We start from the raw sequence: 17,889 nt of genomic DNA, 5'->3' as shown, positions 1-17,889 counted from the left end.
ACAGAAATGTGTACCACAGAGACAAACCTAGGAAGATGCCACACGTTTCAAAAGAGAATTACTGGTGTCGGGCCAAAAGTGTCGAGGATAGCAACAGCATAAGCAAGTCTTCTGGAAACTGATGACAGACAGACAGACCAATTGATACAGTGGAAGAATACTGCAAACAGCTGTAATGATTAATCCCATCAATATATTCACTCCCCTTCTGGACCCACACTGTTTCTCTACACCAACGTCATTGTCAGCTGCAAAAATAACTTAACGTGCGTTTCTGCAGCAAAGAAACAATTGCTGCAGAATCCATGTTTTTCCAGTGTTTAAGCACCCTCAATGTTACATTCATAGATGAGAAGAATAAAAAGAAGAAACAGCGTTTTCCTATAAAAACATTTTACTGGAGCAGCAATGAATCATGTGACTATCCATCTAGCCTTTAGAATAACAATAGAGCTCGCTTAACTTGCCAGCCAGCCAGCCCTCAAAAATGACTAAGAAATGAGGTTTTGTGCATGTTCTCAACATGATCAGCACTAATTTATAGGTGGGAATGTTATTGATATGGTTCTTCCTACTCCTTAGCATTCCTCATTTTTTACCCCATTTTATTCATACAGATTATCTCAAGTAAACTTTAAACTCTCATGAAAGAGAGGTTATAGGAATGTTGTTTATGAAGGAATCCACAATATTTTAAGCATCCCCCCCCCCCCCCGGTCTCCCTTTTTTGTGTCTCATTAGAGGAGTTAGAGTCACAAAGTAAACCCTGCTCTTTGATGCTAAGGTTGGAAGCCAACTGAATTGGCATGGTAACGTGGCTCCTCTCAGTGGCACCAGGAACCCAGTTTCTGGTTGTTTTCAGGGGCCCAGTTGGTTGCGAGGGAGCAAGTGAGGCCAGCTCTAGGGAGGCAGGTTCATAGGCTCCCCAGCTGTGTGAACAAGGACAGCCCTTATATATTGAACTTTGGCAAGCGTGGGCCGATGTTTGCAAGTAAATCAAACTTTGAATCCATGGTGGCTTTGAATGTGTACTTCAGCATCAGTCTGCATCCCTCTTCTGAGGGGGGTGCTTAGATTCTGCTAACAAATGATCAACCATCCATAAATAGTTGAGAGAGAAAAACACTGACATCTACCATCCCCTTTGGCTGCCTCAAAGTAAAATCCAAAGGGAAATTCCTCCCTTAATTACTTCTCTGGCACTATGTTTACACTACTGCAGTAAGTCGACCTATGCTACGCAACTCCAGCTATATGAATAACGTAGCTGGAGTCGACGTACCTTATGTCGAGTTACCGCGGGGTCTACACTGCGGGCGGTTGATGGGAGAAAATCTCCCGTCGACTTACCTTATTCCTCTCATTGGGGGTAGAGTACAGGGGTCGACTGGAGAGCAATCTGCAGTCGATTTGTCGGGTCTTTACTAGACCCGCTAAATCGATCGCTGGTGGATTGATCTCAGACGGTTGATCCCTGCCGTAGTGTAGACTTGCCCTCAGGTGAGGCTGCGCAGTTATAACTAAGGGCAGAATTGGCCCCAGGTAATCTCTTAACGGTTTTCAGGCTATCATGGGCAGCCTCTTGCCTCTGCATTTGTAAAGTGCTCTACTGCCTTTCATGTTGTTTTAGTAAACTCAATGGCTTTACAAGGGTCCTTGCCAAGCAGATTGTTAGTTCTGGCTGCAGAGCTCTTTTTAATCCAGACCAAGTTTTGGGCTCCTATGGAGTTCATTTCGACTGTGCAGTCTGATTTTTTTTTTCCTGTGCAAATATGCAGATTTGCAGATTATTTTGCTATTTTTTGTTGTTTGGTCATAAAATAGCTGTTATTGTATATAATAAGGTGGATTATCAAAGGCTTTTTGGCCATTTATGGCATGTTTATGTTTCTGAAGATTAAGAAAGAATAAGTTCTTTCAGGTTCAATATGGACACCCTTGTGCCTTTCCCTTCATTGGAACCCTATTTCAGAGGAAAATATTTCCTGGCTGTCATTTGGGCGTCAGTAATGGGATAGGTTTCAGAGTAGCAGCCGTGTTAGTCTGTATTCGCAAAAAGAAAAGGAGTACTCGTGGCACCTTAGAGACTAACCAATTTATTTGAGCATAAGCTTTCGTGAGCTGCAGCTCACTTCATCGGAATGCATCCGATGAAGTGAGCTGTAGCTCACGAAAGCTTATGCTCAGATAAATTGGTTAGTCTCTAAGGTGCCACGAGTACTCCTTTTCTTTTTAGTAATGGGATACAGAGCCTTTCACTTCTAGATCACCGGTTTGAATCCCAGCTATGCCAGTAACAGTTGAAAGTTGTAACTGTCTGCAGCTTATGTGAATTATTGGTCTTTGTTAAATTCCCAGAGGATACAAAGACCACCCCCACAATTGGCATTCCTGTTAGCTGCCTCACAGGTAAACCGAAGACTGAAGGGTAGAAAGACAAAGTTGCTCTTTCCCGCTCTGGACTTTCTAGAGCCAGCACTGAGGCACGTAGCAGGAGAAACTGCCTGTGGCTGAAGAGAGGGCTTCAATTTGCAGTGCTGTCAGCCTGGCACTTTTCATTAACACTGAATGCACTTAAGGGGGAAAAAAGAAATCCATACTTCCTTTTGTTAACTGTGTTGGGTTTTAGCCTCTTACTTCTCCTGGCATCAGAGAAACCAGTTCCCATGATTTAAGGGAACCCTATCCATCAGAGGAGAAAACTTGCACCAGCAAAGTCCAGATAACTTCACTTCACAGCTGGCACCAATGAGGATTTCTCATGGGTCACTGTTATTTTTTAAGAAAGTTTAGTATCCTGACTTCCCACCCTGCTGCTCTGCATATCTTGGGTAGGACTGGGGTAATCCCTGGGATTTTCTGACCATGTGGTGTTTGTGGCAACTGATAGTAGTAGTAGTAGTAACTTAGTGATCTTTTCAGAAGGTACCTTCTCTGAATGACTCCTCTGTTCATCAGCCTGGCAGGGTGCTTCTGACTCTCTTGCCAGAGTGTGCCATCACTCCTGAAAACTGATGAAGGGGGGGAGAGAGTGACAAACACAGATTCAAGTGACAGAAAATAAATTAGGAGAACCAAGAGAAAGAAAATAAGAAATAGTGCACAAATAAATGAAGGGAATTGAAGGATAGTATGTAAAACTGACACACATCCCAACCACCACAGAAGGGCATAATGTATTTTAAGAACCTCTTTTCTCCTCTTACTTTGTCCAAGTTTGTATCTGAAAGAGCACGAAAGAGACACCCACAGAGAAGTTGAGAGTTCTGGGCTGTGTTCTTGGCTGTGCTGCTGTCTCACTCTGTGACCTTAGGTGATTCACTTAAGCTCGGTCTTTCCATTTTCCAGATTGTAATACAGAAATAATAGTTACCCACTATAAAAGCACTATGGAATATAGCAATTAATAGAAATACATTAGGTTGTGGTGGTACTGTCATCATTATTCATCACGGAGTGTTGAGGATATTGCCATTACACCAGTAACTGTTGGAGCTTGGGGACGGAGTTAAAAATAACTTGCAATTCCCCTTCTTGACTGCTCACACAAATGTTACTTTCAAATCCTATATCTATATCTGCATTCCCATACATAAGAGATATAAAAGGACTTCCCAGTCTCTGTTTGTCTTTCTCTAATCAGTAAGTGCTGTCCCTTGGTGTTTGAGAAGTACTAAATACCAGGAAGGCAACTCCAGTCAGAGAAGTTATAATTCCAGAAAAGGATAGGCAGGGGAGAGTTTGTTGTGATCTACCATATATATACAAATATTACAAATCTGTCCCAATCAGAAGAGGTAAAGAAAAGAAAAAATTCCATGAGCAAGAATTGTAAGAACAGAGGTAATGCTTGTCAAAACAACAGACTTTTACACTTATTCTATAGTTGTATGCTCACCAGCCTTAATGTGGGACTGGGGAGACAACTCTTGGAATTAAACAAGGCAGCATTCAGGAAAAGCCATTGCTTTTGCTTTTTCAGCCTGGTATTTCACAATTAGAAGGAATGACAAAAAACATCCTTTTATTGAAGACAGTGGAGTTATATCAGGGATGATTTTTGCTTATGATCTTTTATGGTCACGTACTACATTCTAAGCTGAAGCTATACTATGTAAAGTGTAATGAGATACAGCATAGCACTGTATATGATGCTCATATACTAGAAACAATACAATAGAGTAATTTCATTTTAAAATCTATTCCTATTTTATTCTTGGAAAATCTGAATGTTTAACCCATTGGTCAAAGTGTGCTGAGTGTTCCCTCTTTGACCAATCCACAAAGGATGAGTTTATTATCATTGTCAGCTGTGGGGACACTCATGCTTTTTGGTTCTGGAGCTCCCCAGTTCAAATCCTGATGGCCACTGTAACATATCCGCAAATGGGAATGTGCAAAGAGAGATCTATACCTTTACATACCTTGCATATAGTCTGCCTACTCACACAGGTTGCCAACACAATTTAAAAGGGTCCTTTGAAAATGTAGCCCTTAGAAACTACACACACTTAAATATGTTGACTGACATGGGCCTCTAAATACTGTTTATTTGTAGATTATTTTAGTGTGACAGATATATCCACATTACAAAAACAAAAAGATGAGTGGCCACATTCATAAATCTTTACACACACAGTTCATGAACCCATGTTTAGCGAGCCCTTATTTCCTTTTTTTTGAAAGTATCAACCTTTACTTTATACGCCCAAAGATCTTGCAGACTTCTGTTGTATAATAGTGTAGTAGAAACTGTCCAAAAATAAAAGACTATTTCTGACACAGAAAACTAGCTAAATGGGTCAAACATGTAGCTATTCATTATAGTATGAGAAAAGGACTGGTGCATAAGTTATCTGCCATACAAGCAGATCTAACTTGTACTTTATCCATTTTTGTGGGTTATGTCACTGTTTAATTTGGTGTTTCTTCAAAAACAACCAGCTGCAGCCATGTGTGATACTCTGCATCTGTTACTGTCTTTGTAAGACACAAAGCACTTCCTTGAGGTGTAAAACTGATGCAATATAGACGTCGTACTTGCATTTTACAAAGAAAGACCCATTTTGCCTTCTGGTGGATCAACTGCTTGTTCACAGCAGGAATTTACTCAGATTTTTAGCCAGTAAAGTAGGAGGTGGTGGTTGTTGCTGTGTTCCAGCAGTAGCAATGAAGAGGTGGAAAAGAACAAAACCACTTACACACTCCATTTGACCCTTGCATCCAGCATTTCATTCCACTTGTGGAGTCAACCAATATTCTTCTTTGCACTTTCCTAATTTACAAAAAATATCGAAAGTGAAAATATTTTTTAAAAATTATATCCACTTTAATTTGATCAAAAATAGCCCTAACAGGAGTATCTCTCATTGTGCCTGTTTGACTTCCCTGCACACCAGCTTGCTCACAAGCCTGGTACTTGCCCATATTGCAGAATACTTTTAGTTTCATTAAGCACTGGGCAGAGCTGCATAAAGTGAATTGAAATAAAAATCGCTGAAGTGAGCTGTAGCTCACGAAAGCTTATGCTCAAATAAATTTGTTAGTCTCTAAGGTGCCACAAGTACTCCTTTTCTTTTATCCTATCGGGCCTGATCCTGTTTCCACTGAATGGCAGAATATTGACTGTGGGAAGTGCAGGAGCACTGAGGGTACGTCTGCACGGCCCCAGTAGCGTGAGCCCTGCGAGCCTGAGTCAGTTGACCTGGGCTTGTTGCATGGTTGTCTTTTCTTTTTCGTTGTGTAGAGGTACACCTTGAGTAACCGGAAAGCTGTGAAGCACCTCCGTAATTCCATCCCCATTCAGGACAGCACTTAAGCAAGTGTCTAACTCTTAAGTGGGTGCTTAAGCCCCATTGTGTTCAATTGGAGTTAAGCATGTGTGTAAGTGCTGTCCTGAATAGGGATGCTGTGTTGAGTTCTGAAAAATGTATGTTTGCACTTTTTACGTTTGTTTCTTGCTGTCTTCAAACATTTAGGGAATGTCCTTATTTAAGACATCATCGGCATAGGTCACGGAGTTTAGTGTCTTTCAAATTGTAGGTTGCACTTTATGTGACTGATAAAAGATCGTTACTAGTATCTGAGCTGCTCACAGCCCCTTGTAAATCTGGAACAAATTCTGAGAAAGCATATTGTGTTATGACTGGCGTATCTGCAAGCGTGGTGCTGTGCTTGAGAACTAGACATAAGGTTTGCAAGGCATTCATGCTGATGTCATTGCACTGGAATGGAGGGGCTGTTGAAACAGTAAATACTTTCTATAGCCAGCAGCTAAGTATCTACTGAACCTCTTCTTTTTCTGTGAAGGAAAAAATGCAGAACAAACCTAAAATCAGTAAACTGTATTTATGGTGAGAAATTTTAATTAGTTTAGGGCTTGTAGCTATTTCAAACATTGTGCGTAAACAGCTGCTATTTGAGCAAATGTGAAAGCCAGTATTTGTGGAAAGTTTAAACTTTGATATTTTTTTTCTGTATTTTTTAAACTTGCCTTGCTTTATAAAGCACTGTTGGAATGGTAGACGAATTATGTTTATACTGTACATTCAGGAAGAAGCAGGGACTTGTGCTAACAGAAATCTGTAACAGCAGGCTTCAGTTCAGCAAAAACTAGCTTCCAGCCTTAATAATCACCAGGCTCCAGAGCACCTCCCTATATTCTTCGGGGAAATTCACTCTTGGTGAGTTTGGGTGAGTCAGAATCAAACCCCCAAACTTTGGAAGCAAGAGGACCAGAATGTGAGCCTAGATTTTACAGCTGGTCCCTTTATTATAAAAGGTCAAATCAAAACCCCAAATCCAAACAACCCAGAACTTGGGAGTAATTCAGGATCTGGATTCAGAATCAAATTTTATAGCTCGGGACTGTCCATAGCATCTCGTAGGCATTCAGAAGTGTCCCTTTTTCATAAACAATAACTGAGGGTTTTATATTTTCCCTTGGAGGGTTCCACTGAGCACTCAAGGAATCCTTCAACTTCCTGTCTGATGGACAGTTTTGCCATGGCAGATGTAGGAAACAGATGAGAAGTAGAAAAGCTTTTAAAAAGACAATGATCCAAAGTGTTAGAGTGAGTTCTTCCTTGACCTTCTGTTGCTGATGTCAAACAAGGAGAGCAGTATTTGCCAGCTACTTGGCCCTGTAATTCCTAGTATTAATGTGGAGAGACTGATGCACACAGCTTTCATTTGCTGACTTCAGACAGGCCAGGAAGAGTGAGAAAGGGGTCAGAGATTAAAAACAAACAAAAGTGGCCATTTGAGGCTGGATGCCCTTAAACAAATGGGCATACTCCCAATTTCTCAAGCCATCATAGGTAATATTTCTGTCTGAAAAATTTGCTGGCCATTAGAAGCAGAGTTTGTGATCCCCCTTCCCTACCATAGTGGCAGTCATTGCATGATACTTGTACTCCTCAGCCTAAAGGGTGGAAGCCACGCTACAAGCACAGCACAGCCATGGTTAGGTGTTTTACACCTGCATGAGCTGGAGATTGCAGCCTCTGGGTTGAAAACTCATTTTTTATCTCCTCTGTACTACCCAGTAATGTCATTGTTCTTCCTAAGGCCTTCTGTTAATGAGGGCTGTATGCAGCCCCTTCTAGAGACTGGCAATGCAGTTCTACAGCTAGCCAGAGGGAGTCACTTAGAATCATGTTAGATCCCCTTTTTTCCCCACCATGGGCTGTCTCTAAAGGGCTCCCGAGGTTCCTTATTAGCCCAGGAGAAAGAGCTCAAGCTTGATACTTGAATATGTTGTTAGCAAAGAGACTGGCCCCATCTGGTGACAAATAGGACCAGCGTCCTGCTGAGGGAAGGATCCATGATCTCTCTAGTTCCCCATAGACTAGTGTAACCCAGAAGGATGTGGGTGATCATATTTGTTATTGAACAGACCTCAGTAGCCTACAGAAGCCTGATAAGAATTCATCTGGTTCATCAAATAGTAAACAAAAAACCTAAAGAAATGCTATAAGAACTGTCACCTGTGTGAGTGACTTTGTCCTTTATAATAATAATAATAATAATTAATAATTAAAAACTATTAGTGATATTTTATTTATTATTATTAAAAAGTTGTTGCTGTTTTGCCATATGTCAGTTCCACTATGGTGGTGTTACTACTTGCCTTTTGTGTGCATCTCTATTGTCCATTGTCTCTTTAGTTTATATTTCCTCCCATTTAAGGTGTATGTTCTGTCATCATCATTATCATTGTTTGTGCTGTTGTTTTCTGTCTGAATGCAGCCTGGTGCCTTTTAAACCTTCCAGGCATCTGCTTTGTATAGTATAGTGATCTGAAAGTTCATATGATGGACAGCTCTTCTCTCTGTGTGTAGGGTGTTGCAATTATTTCCTTCCTTAAAAGGTAGAATGGTTTATGGTACTAGCAGCAGTGGAGTAAGCCTAAGGTAAATCATACCTCCAAAAGTGCAAGGATCATGAATGAATGATGCAAACGTCATGAATGGAATATGCAGATGTCCTCAACTAGGTGTGACATTTGCATGTTCCTTGCATTAAGTTTGTGAGTCTTATATTTTTCCTGCACAAGCCTGGCACTTTTGCTGATATGGAAAAGGACTGCAATGCATTCTGTATCCCATTGTCTGCCTGGTTAAATATGTGCAGAAACACCCTTGACGTTGAATGTTTAAATAAATGTTCAAAAATGAAAATTCTTCCTCGGTTTATTAAACCGATATAAAAGCAGATTTGGAACTGTTTTGTAATGTGAGTGTGGGACTAACTGCCCTGAGAACATGGTCTATTCAACAGCACAAGTAATGGCAGTGCAAGTTTCAATACGTTTCCCTGCCACTGTGTGCCTAAATGCTTCGAACCAGAGAAACAACTGGAAGTGCAAAAAAGCGCATATCAATCTCTGATACTCATGAGACCTTGATCCCCACCCCCCCCATTAAACCCCAACATGCATGGGTGCCATTAGCACTAGTGTTGGTGGTTTGCAGTCTTTTGTGCTGATTTCACTATATCAAAATGTTAGCGGTGGGGGTCAGGACTATTTTTGTGATTAAATAAATTAATTTTTAAGTGTTATGTGAGTGCCCTCGGGGTGGGAAAAACATCTTGCCATCAGAACCTTCCATACCCAGTGCTGAGCATCAGTGGTCCTTTAAAGAGCTAGCTGTTTGGTCATGTGGATTAAATTCATTCATAAGTGAATGAATGAAGTGAGAGTCACCTTGCCACTTCTCATCTCTGAGTTTACATCGACGTTGGTCTTTTTACTTGCCTGAGTTCTCTGATGAAGTTTCTTGTACTTGCTTCTAGCTCTAAACTGACCACTACTGCATGTGGGCAGTCATGAGGACAGGCATTGTGCATCTGGTACCAAGCCATTTTGAGCCTGGAGGAGTGTGCGTGGCTGAGGTAGCAGACATGTGCAGACTGTGTACTTAATGAACTGGAATCAAAAGCTTCCCTAGGATCCGGGATATGTTAACTGTGGTTAGAAAGCTGATACTTTTACATTCTTGTCATTGCTGGGGGTACCCTACTCTCTTAGGTCTCGTTATCTAGCTCTAGGACTTGCAATGGCTTAAACCTGCCCTTCCCTTCAAGGCATCAAAAAGGGCTTAGTTACTATACAAAGCTATCATTTTCCACAAGAAGAGGGAAGTGAAATTTCATTGAGCTTTAGGGTTGATTTTCATCTCTTAGTTAGTGTGCCACAGATAGAACCCTTGCTAGAAAGCAGACCGAGGAGAGAAAATTCAGCCCACATGTTTAGGATTTAAGGTCAAGAAGGATTCAAACTTAGCTTCTGGGGCTGTAATTTAGGGTGATGTAATGACCATAAAAGAAACTTCCAATGGCATAGTAACAGCATTCTCTTACCCACTGTAGGCATAGAAGCAGTTCTATACTGACATTCTTTAGAGATGGGCCCAGAGCACTGAACCCCTTCAAAATTTTCAGATCTGGATCCAAATTTCATGGCTTGGGGCTGCTTCTGCAACAGGACTAAAGGGAATACTGAATCCCCCAAGTCCCTAATCATTGACGAACTTTGTATTTGGATCAACATCTGGGTCTCCTCTCAGCGTGGTCATGCCCATCTGTATAGTTGTCAAGTCAAATTTGTCTTATCCGTATTGAAGCATGCTAATTTATATGCTTCAGACAACTGGTAAAGTGTGTTAACACTGTGGAAAAAAATGGCCCTTCTATCTTCCTCTTATTCAGAATTAGCTTAGGTTAATTTTTGTCAAGTGGCTGAGATGGAAAAGCACTCCAGATCATAGGAGGCAGTCCGGCTGTCATTCCCGCTATACACTGAAGTACATTCTTTCAGGAGGAGATGAGCATTTACATTGAAGTTTTGCCTGTCTGTACTCAGCCAGTTTTAATTTTTTGGCATGCTCGCACATGGAACTTTTTTAAATGGTGGTGGTATTTTTTTTCCCAAGCAGGTTTTTGACAAAAATGGGCAAATTCTTGAGTTTCAAGAAGTTGGTCAACATTTTGGGGAGTAGCCATTTCTGGAGGTTTTAATTTGAACCTGCTGTTTTTGTTCATGAGTTTCTACATTCCCTTTGCCAGAATTTTATTCTGCTATATGATGGGTCCTCCTCATTTTGTTTTTACTTGTTTGTTTGTGGTATAATTACTTTGCTTTAATTTTTTTTTGAAAGGTAATATGTTTGGTCAGCAGACTTCCATTAAAATAAAAAGGCTATTTATTAGAGTAGAGCAGGCTCTAAGTAGGAAAGTGAGGACTCTCCTTGCAGTTCAGTTCCATGGATGACAGAATAAAGATATTTTTGGTTAATAAGCCAGATTAATCTTCACATTAATTGAGTTATAGAATACCCTGGGTCTTTTTGCTGCATATCTGTAAAACTAAGTTTTGAGGGGGGGATTTGGCCACATGAAACCAAATATTAATCAGTTTAGGAAGTCTGCGGATGTCAGCTCTGTAGCTGCAGTCATTAAGGCTTGAAAATTTCGTTGGCCACTCATTCTTACACCATATTTTTACTATTCATGAATAAGGAGCCATACATTGTTTTTCTTCTGCCATTCTTACTTACATAAGAGCAAACTGTGCCACAAGAAATTGTTTTCTGATGAACCAGTTCTACTGTTCTGTCTCTTTCCTAGTAAAAACTTCACGGTGGAGAAATATAGTGTTTGGTGACATTATTGACATCTAATGATGGTAATTTACTTTTTTCCCATCTGTTTTACAGAATATGACTCAGAAACCAAAAGAGTTCAAGACATTCTTTCTGGAATAGAGAAACCACGGGTACGTGTTCCAGATTTACAAAAAAAGATGACTTCACAAATATGCCAAGTGTATTCTTTTGTCCATGGTATAATGCTGGTAAAATACCGGATGGCCTCTGAATTATTATATGCCAGAATGTTGTATAAATGTATTTTCATCCAAGAACATTTTTATGGATCACAGTTCTGCAGTCCAAAGTACACACTGAGGCAAAACTCACAGTCCATACAGTGGGCATAATTTCTAGTTATCTTATATTATATGCTGGGGCTTAATTAATGGCTATTTGTAGAGCACTTTAAAATCCTTGGATGAATTTATTAATGTTAGTTATTTCATTTTATGTGTTATATAAGGTAATGCACATATAAGGACATAAATAATAAAAATACTTATTTAGTTGATATCAATTCTCCTATCCCCTGCCCCCCAACAAGCTTTAATTTTAAATAATAAATTAGGAATTAAAAACCAAAACTCTGACAAGAACAAACCAAATTTTATTATTTAATAACATTGAAAAGTGTGTAAGATATGTTCCTGTTGCAGTTTAGACCCCAATCCTGCAAACAGATGCGCCAGTGCAGACATTATGTTCACATGATAGTCTGGACTCTATACACTTCAAAGTCTGCACCAATGCATCTGTTTGGGCCTTATGCAATAAAGGAATAAATAGGGAATCTAAATCACTGCTGACTTGAAGTTGCAATGGTTTATGTAGCCTTCCCGCCCCCCCATTTAATTTTTTCCCCACAAACATCTGTGTCATGAAAAAAGTGATTGACCTCATAGTTTTTCGCTAACTCCTCTGTACTTTACTATTGCAATTAACATGCCCTTGGTGTATATTCATAAGCCGTGGATAGTTCTGCAGAAGAAAACTAGTTCACTATTGTGACTGCTGTGGAATTGCTATGTAATGTACTCCAAGAATATTGAGATGTAATAATTTATGAACACTGTCTGTGACCTGGTCAGTAAGATGCTGTTATTGTATGTTGGGTTGTAAGACTTTCCAGTATGAATGTATTGTTCTAGGTTAATAGGAGGCTGTGGGAAAAACAAGCAGGGAAGCAACCAAGTGGATCCTGGTCAGAATCTCCAAACAAATGGTTGGGGGGCAGTGACTAGACAATGGGAGAAACTGTTAGCTTTGAGGATCCTATATCCTGTTGCCAATGAAGATGCAAGCTTTGTATTGCCAGGCAGCAAGCCCAGAGATCAAAAGAACGCTAAACAGTTAAAAAGCTCTTCTCAGGAGAGAAGGGTATGTGTGTTTCACTTGTCAGCAGCTATTCAGGGAGAAAAGCTAACACAGAGAGAGACTCCCCAGAGGGACCCCTAGAGGAGTGGGGCTTTCTCAGATCCGGGGAATGGCGAGCCTTAACAAAAGACAAGCATGTACATAGACTGGTTTATTTTTTAAGATCTGTCTTCTCTTAAATGCTTTGGTTCAAAATAAATAACACTCTGCTTTAAGAAGGAAGGCTGTTTGGTTACTAGATGCTACTGTCATTGCCCCTGGAGGGAACAGAACTGCAGGGTCTGAGTCTCAATCAGACCTGTTGAGATGCAGTTAGTACCAAGGGAATGCTGCCCAAGGCCTGGTCTGAGAGTGGGAGAATCGTATGATTCCACCCCAAGACTGGCCATGGGTTGAGGCCCAAGAAGGGATACGCTCAAAGGCACTTTGCCCACTGATCCATCTCTGAAACTGCGGCCAACATTCTAAACCTCTGACTAGTCCCCAAAGCCACCATTTTAAAAAAGAAACTTTCCTTCCTTTCCCCACTTCAAATGTGGAATCATCCGCTTCTCAAATGTGCCCACTCAAAGTTACAGTGGCCTATTGCCCAGGGTGGGCAATATTTAAAATGGCATCAATGACTGTTTTAATGTCTGCTTAGAGAGACAAGGTGGGATAATATCTTTTATTGGACAAACTTATATTGGTAAGAGAGACAAGCTATTGAGCTACATAGAGCTTTCTTCAGACCTGGAAAAGGAACTCATAGTATCATGGAATATTTCAGAGCTAGATACAAGAGACTGATACCATTAGAGAGGAGGAATATCTAACCTTGGAAGATCCTGATAATTCTGAAGTTAAATCTGTGAGTATTTTTTGTAGAGAGAAGCTATTTTAGAAGTTTTTATGGTTACCTCTGAATCCTGTATAATTGGACTCTTGGTAACTAAGGCTATGTCTACACTATGCACCTTTTAGCGACACAGCTGTGCCACTAGAACTGTGCCGCTAAAAGGCGCGCAGTGTAACTGCTGTTTGTCAGCAGGAGAGAGCTCTCCCACCGACAAAGCACTGTTCACACCAGCGCTTTTCATCAGCAAAACTTTTGTCGTTCGAGGGTGTGTGTTTCTTTCACACCCCTGAAGGCCAAAGTTTTGCCAACGAAAGTCCAGTGTAGACAAAATCAAAGATACTTAGCTTTACAGGCAGAGGGATAAAACAATAGTACCATTAAAGTTTTCAACTCTCTAGAACATTCCTAAAATAGCTTTTATAGTTGGGGTGTGTGTGTGTGTGTGTGTGTGTGGTATATGTGGCACGTGCTGATTACATGATGGTGTGGTGTAACCCTTGTATTGTTACATGCTTGGGATGTCCCGCGCACTTCCCTGTAACTTTAACACTCATAAGTAACAAGGCTATCCCAACCTCATGCTAATAATAAACTTATATTGTTTCCCTTTTTTCACCTGAGTGGCTAATCAAAGTTTGAGGGCCGGTGGGCGTTCCAGGTAGGAGTAGAAATTTCTGATAGTCCGGTATTAGTTTGGTGCAGTTTTGTTTATTTACAAAGAACAAAGAAAGTCCGGTGACTTTGAACACAGAGAGAATCAATAGCAGAAAACAGCTTCTTTTGCTCACAATCCCAGAGCACACTCTTAGCCTACACCCTGGGCCAAAAACCTTTTCCCAGGTTTCTTCCATATTTTCAGCTGCCCTTTCAGGGTGTCTCTTTCTCTCCATCTCTCTCTGTCTGTACTTGTCTGACCTGAGTTTGGGTGATCTTTTTTCCTACACACACCTATCCGAAACAATACTCAGACAAAAGCTCCTGAGTGGGTGCAGACAACTTTTGTCTTAGGTGGTGCATATGCTTATAGTTATATTAATTGAAGAGTGAGTTCACACCTATCAATCTCAATGGTGTTTTAACTCAACCCATAACAAGTCTTCACTCAGCTCATAACAATAACATAGGCTACCATCATTTGCTGTGTGTGTGTACATATATGTAACATATACACTCTACGTGTATATAATGTATACATGTAGTTGGTAGTGAGAAAAATGGTATGTAATGCCATTGCTTCAATAGTAGTAAAATATTTGTAGCCCAAGCAAAACGTTTATAAAAGAGAAAATAAAATTGTTTAATAAAAGAAATACCGTGTATGTAAAACCAATGAAGTAATGAGGCATTACTTCAGTGAATCAATTGGAAGTGGACTGAAATTCAAGCAATGAGTGTATTGTACAATACCTAATGTTGCCACCTATTTTGGGAACTTTCACATAGCTCAAACCAAATTTTCTCTTTTATAAGGCAGCTCTTTAAAGGATTAGATTTTTCCCAGGATTGTTTGTTTAACCTGAAATCCCAGTGAGTTTCTAGTTCCCAGTGTCACAGACAAGGTACTCATTCTCTGAAGCAGCCACCTTCCTAAGAGAGGAGAAACCTGAGGCCAAGCTTCAAAAATGGCTGAGTGCCGCTGTTGTGTTCAACTACAATGGAACAGATCTAAGTGGCTACAGAGAAGCCTGAAAGGTTATTGCATCCTTTCAGCAAATGCTGACAACTGCAGTGGGGAGGTGTGGGGGGGGCCGAGGGGGCAGTGAGTAAAGAAGCAATACAGGTATGCTGTGTCTGAGTTCAAATGAAGATTGGCTTTGTAATAAAGAGCCCGTTCCTGCTGTCCTTTCAAGTCATTGTGATTTTTGCCTGACTAAGGACTGCAGCGTCAGACCATGATTTGAAAGGGAAAACTTGACCTCGTAAAAGCCATGAGCTCATTTGACCCACAAGTCTTTCAGACATTGCCCTCTGGGGAGCAAAGGAATGCTTCATTTAGTGTAGTTCGCACACATACAATAACCCTGCCTCCCCCTCCCCCTCCCCCCAATCACAAAAGGCCTGTGAACACTAACCCAAAATCTCAAAGTAAACTTGTACGGAAACGTTGGCCTTTGTTCATGACCTGAATGACTGGAAGAACTGATATTTATCAGTCTTGTAACTTTAATAAAGTGGTGCAAGGGTTGGGATTATTTTATAAGGACTTTTGTAAAATAATTATTTACTCCACCACCTTTTCAGTAGCTTATAAAGCAGACATTTACCATGTAAGTTGAGAAACTTGCAGGAACTAATTAGCTGTGCTTTTTACTAGGCACAGAAAACTCCTGTGACAAAGAATGTGTAGTTATTTCTCGACCTTAAAAAAAAAAAATCTGTAAAAATCAAATACAATAGCTTGTAGGACAAAGTGGCTCATGTTATCCAACTGGAAAAAGTACTTCTGACAGAATGGGCCTTATCATCTGCGTAAGGACCGTACACAAAGGGGAATCATCTTCCCAGATGGTAAATCTTCCAGTTTGTAATATTTTGGTAGGGTAGACTTAAGACAGCATTAAAAATGAACAAATCCTTTGCAGAAGTATTTCCTGTTTAGAATTAATACCACACCTAAATATTTTATACCAGTACTGCAAGTTCAGTGTTTAATAGAATAAAAGCATTCTATTTCCAATGGAGAAGTAGTGGAAGCTCCTTCTTCTCTTGAGTCATATAAAACTGGTCCGGAAAAAATTATTTGGTTAACAATCCTGCACTGGCTGAGGGAGGAAGAGTAGATGTTATAATGAAATAGAATTCATGAAACAGATCAGAATCTGACCTCCTGGTTTAAGCTTTGGAAAGCTGGAGTAAGATAAGAGGGAAAGTCCTCTCATGGATCAGTAACTGGTTAAAAAGATAGGAAACAAAGTGTAGGAAAAAATGGTCAGTTTTCAGAATGGAGAGGGGTAAATAGTGGTGTCCCCCAGGGGTCTGTACTGGGGATAGTACCATTCAACATATTCATAAATGATCTGGAAAAAGGGATAAATGGTGAGGTGGCAACATTTACAGATGATACAAAACTACTCAAGATAGTTAAGTCCAAAGCAGACAGCAAATTATTTCAAAGGGATCCCACAAAACTGGGTGACTGGTTAACAAAATGGCAGATGAAATTCAATGTTGGTAAATGCAAAGTAATGCACATTGGAAAATATAATCCCAACTATGCATATAAAATGATGGGGTCTAAATTAGCTATTACCACTCAAGAAAGAGATCTGGGAGTCATTCTCTGAAAACATCCACTCAGTGTGCAGCAGCAGTCAAAAAAGCTAACAGAATGTTGGAAATCTTTCCTGATAGATAATAAGACAGAAAATATCATATTGCCTCTATATAAATCCATGGTACTCCCACATCTTGAATACTGCGAGCAGATCTGGTTGCCCAATCTCAAAAAAGATTTATTGGAATTGGAAAAGGTATGGAAAAGGGCAACAAAAATGATTAGGGGTATGGAACAGCTTCCATGTGTGGAGAGATTAATAGGACTAGGACTTTTCAGGTTGGAAAGGAGGCAACTAACAGTGGATATGATAGAGGTCTGTAAAATCATGACTGGTGTGGAGAAATAAGGAAGTGTTATTTACTGCTTCTCATAACATGAGAACTAGGGGGTCACCAAATTAAATTATTAGATAGCAGGTTTAAAACAAATGAAATGAAGTATTTCTTCACACAATGCAAAGTCAACCTGTGGAACTCTCTGCCAGAGGATGATGTGAAGGCCAAGACTATAAACAAAGTTAAAAAAAGAACTAAATAAGTTCATGGAGGATAGGTCCATCAATTGGCTATTAGTCAGGATGGGCAGGGATGATGTCCCTAGCCTCTGTTTGCCAAAAGCTGGGACTGGGCAACAGGAAAAGGATCACTTGATGATCACCTGTTCTATTTATTCCCTCTGAAGGACCTGGCATTGGCCACTGTCAGAAGACAGGATACTGGGCTAAATGGACCTTTGGTCTGACCCAGTATGGCTGTTCTTATGTTCTTAACTGCATTGTCTTGACAATAGGAACTTTGTTATAGACTTCAGTGGGTTTGGACCCAGCATCATGAAATAGCTATGATGCTCTCGTGCGCATAAAGAAACAGTTCAAGAAGGGGTATTGGGACAGATCTTGCCCAAGTTCTCAGTATCTTCTGAAAGGTGGGTTCAGTGCCTTCAACTGCCATTGGGACAAATAGAAGTTGAGAGCACTGAGCACCTTTCAGGATCGTGCCTGTTGTTTGGAAGTTGAATAGTTGGGGCTATATTCTTTCCTCCCTAGCAGGCATAATATTCATTGATCCTTACAGAAGTTATTTCTTCATACCGAGAAGCAACTTAGCCACTCATCAAAGAAAATATTGAAGATACACAATGTGTGGCTGGAAACTGTGGTGTCAGACTGAGCCTATTGGCTCACTGGACAGCAGATTGTATTTCCCTTGAGTTGTGCAAATTTATTTGTTCTAAATTCTCACTCTCCT

General features: G+C 40.3%; 1 protein-coding gene across 3 annotated transcripts in view; it reads left to right on the top strand.

Moving 5' to 3' along the window:
* FNDC3B (fibronectin type III domain containing 3B) overlaps positions 1 to 17,889 on the top strand; it is a 358,046-nt gene that overhangs the window by 217,083 nt on the left and 123,074 nt on the right. For all 3 annotated transcript variants that reach the window (XM_073359377.1, XM_073359376.1, XM_073359375.1), the window contains one exon: positions 11,220 to 11,278. In XM_073359377.1, coding sequence (XP_073215478.1) covers positions 11,220 to 11,278 — 59 coding nt within the window. The remainder of the gene's footprint in view (positions 1 to 11,219; positions 11,279 to 17,889) is intronic.

The sequence above is a fragment of the Lepidochelys kempii genome, chromosome 9 (genome assembly GCF_965140265.1).
Source record: "Lepidochelys kempii isolate rLepKem1 chromosome 9, rLepKem1.hap2, whole genome shotgun sequence".
Classification (NCBI taxonomy): domain Eukaryota; kingdom Metazoa; phylum Chordata; order Testudines; family Cheloniidae; genus Lepidochelys; species Lepidochelys kempii.
The sequence above is the reverse complement of the archived record's forward strand: the minus strand, read 5'-3'. Positions and strand labels throughout refer to the sequence as shown.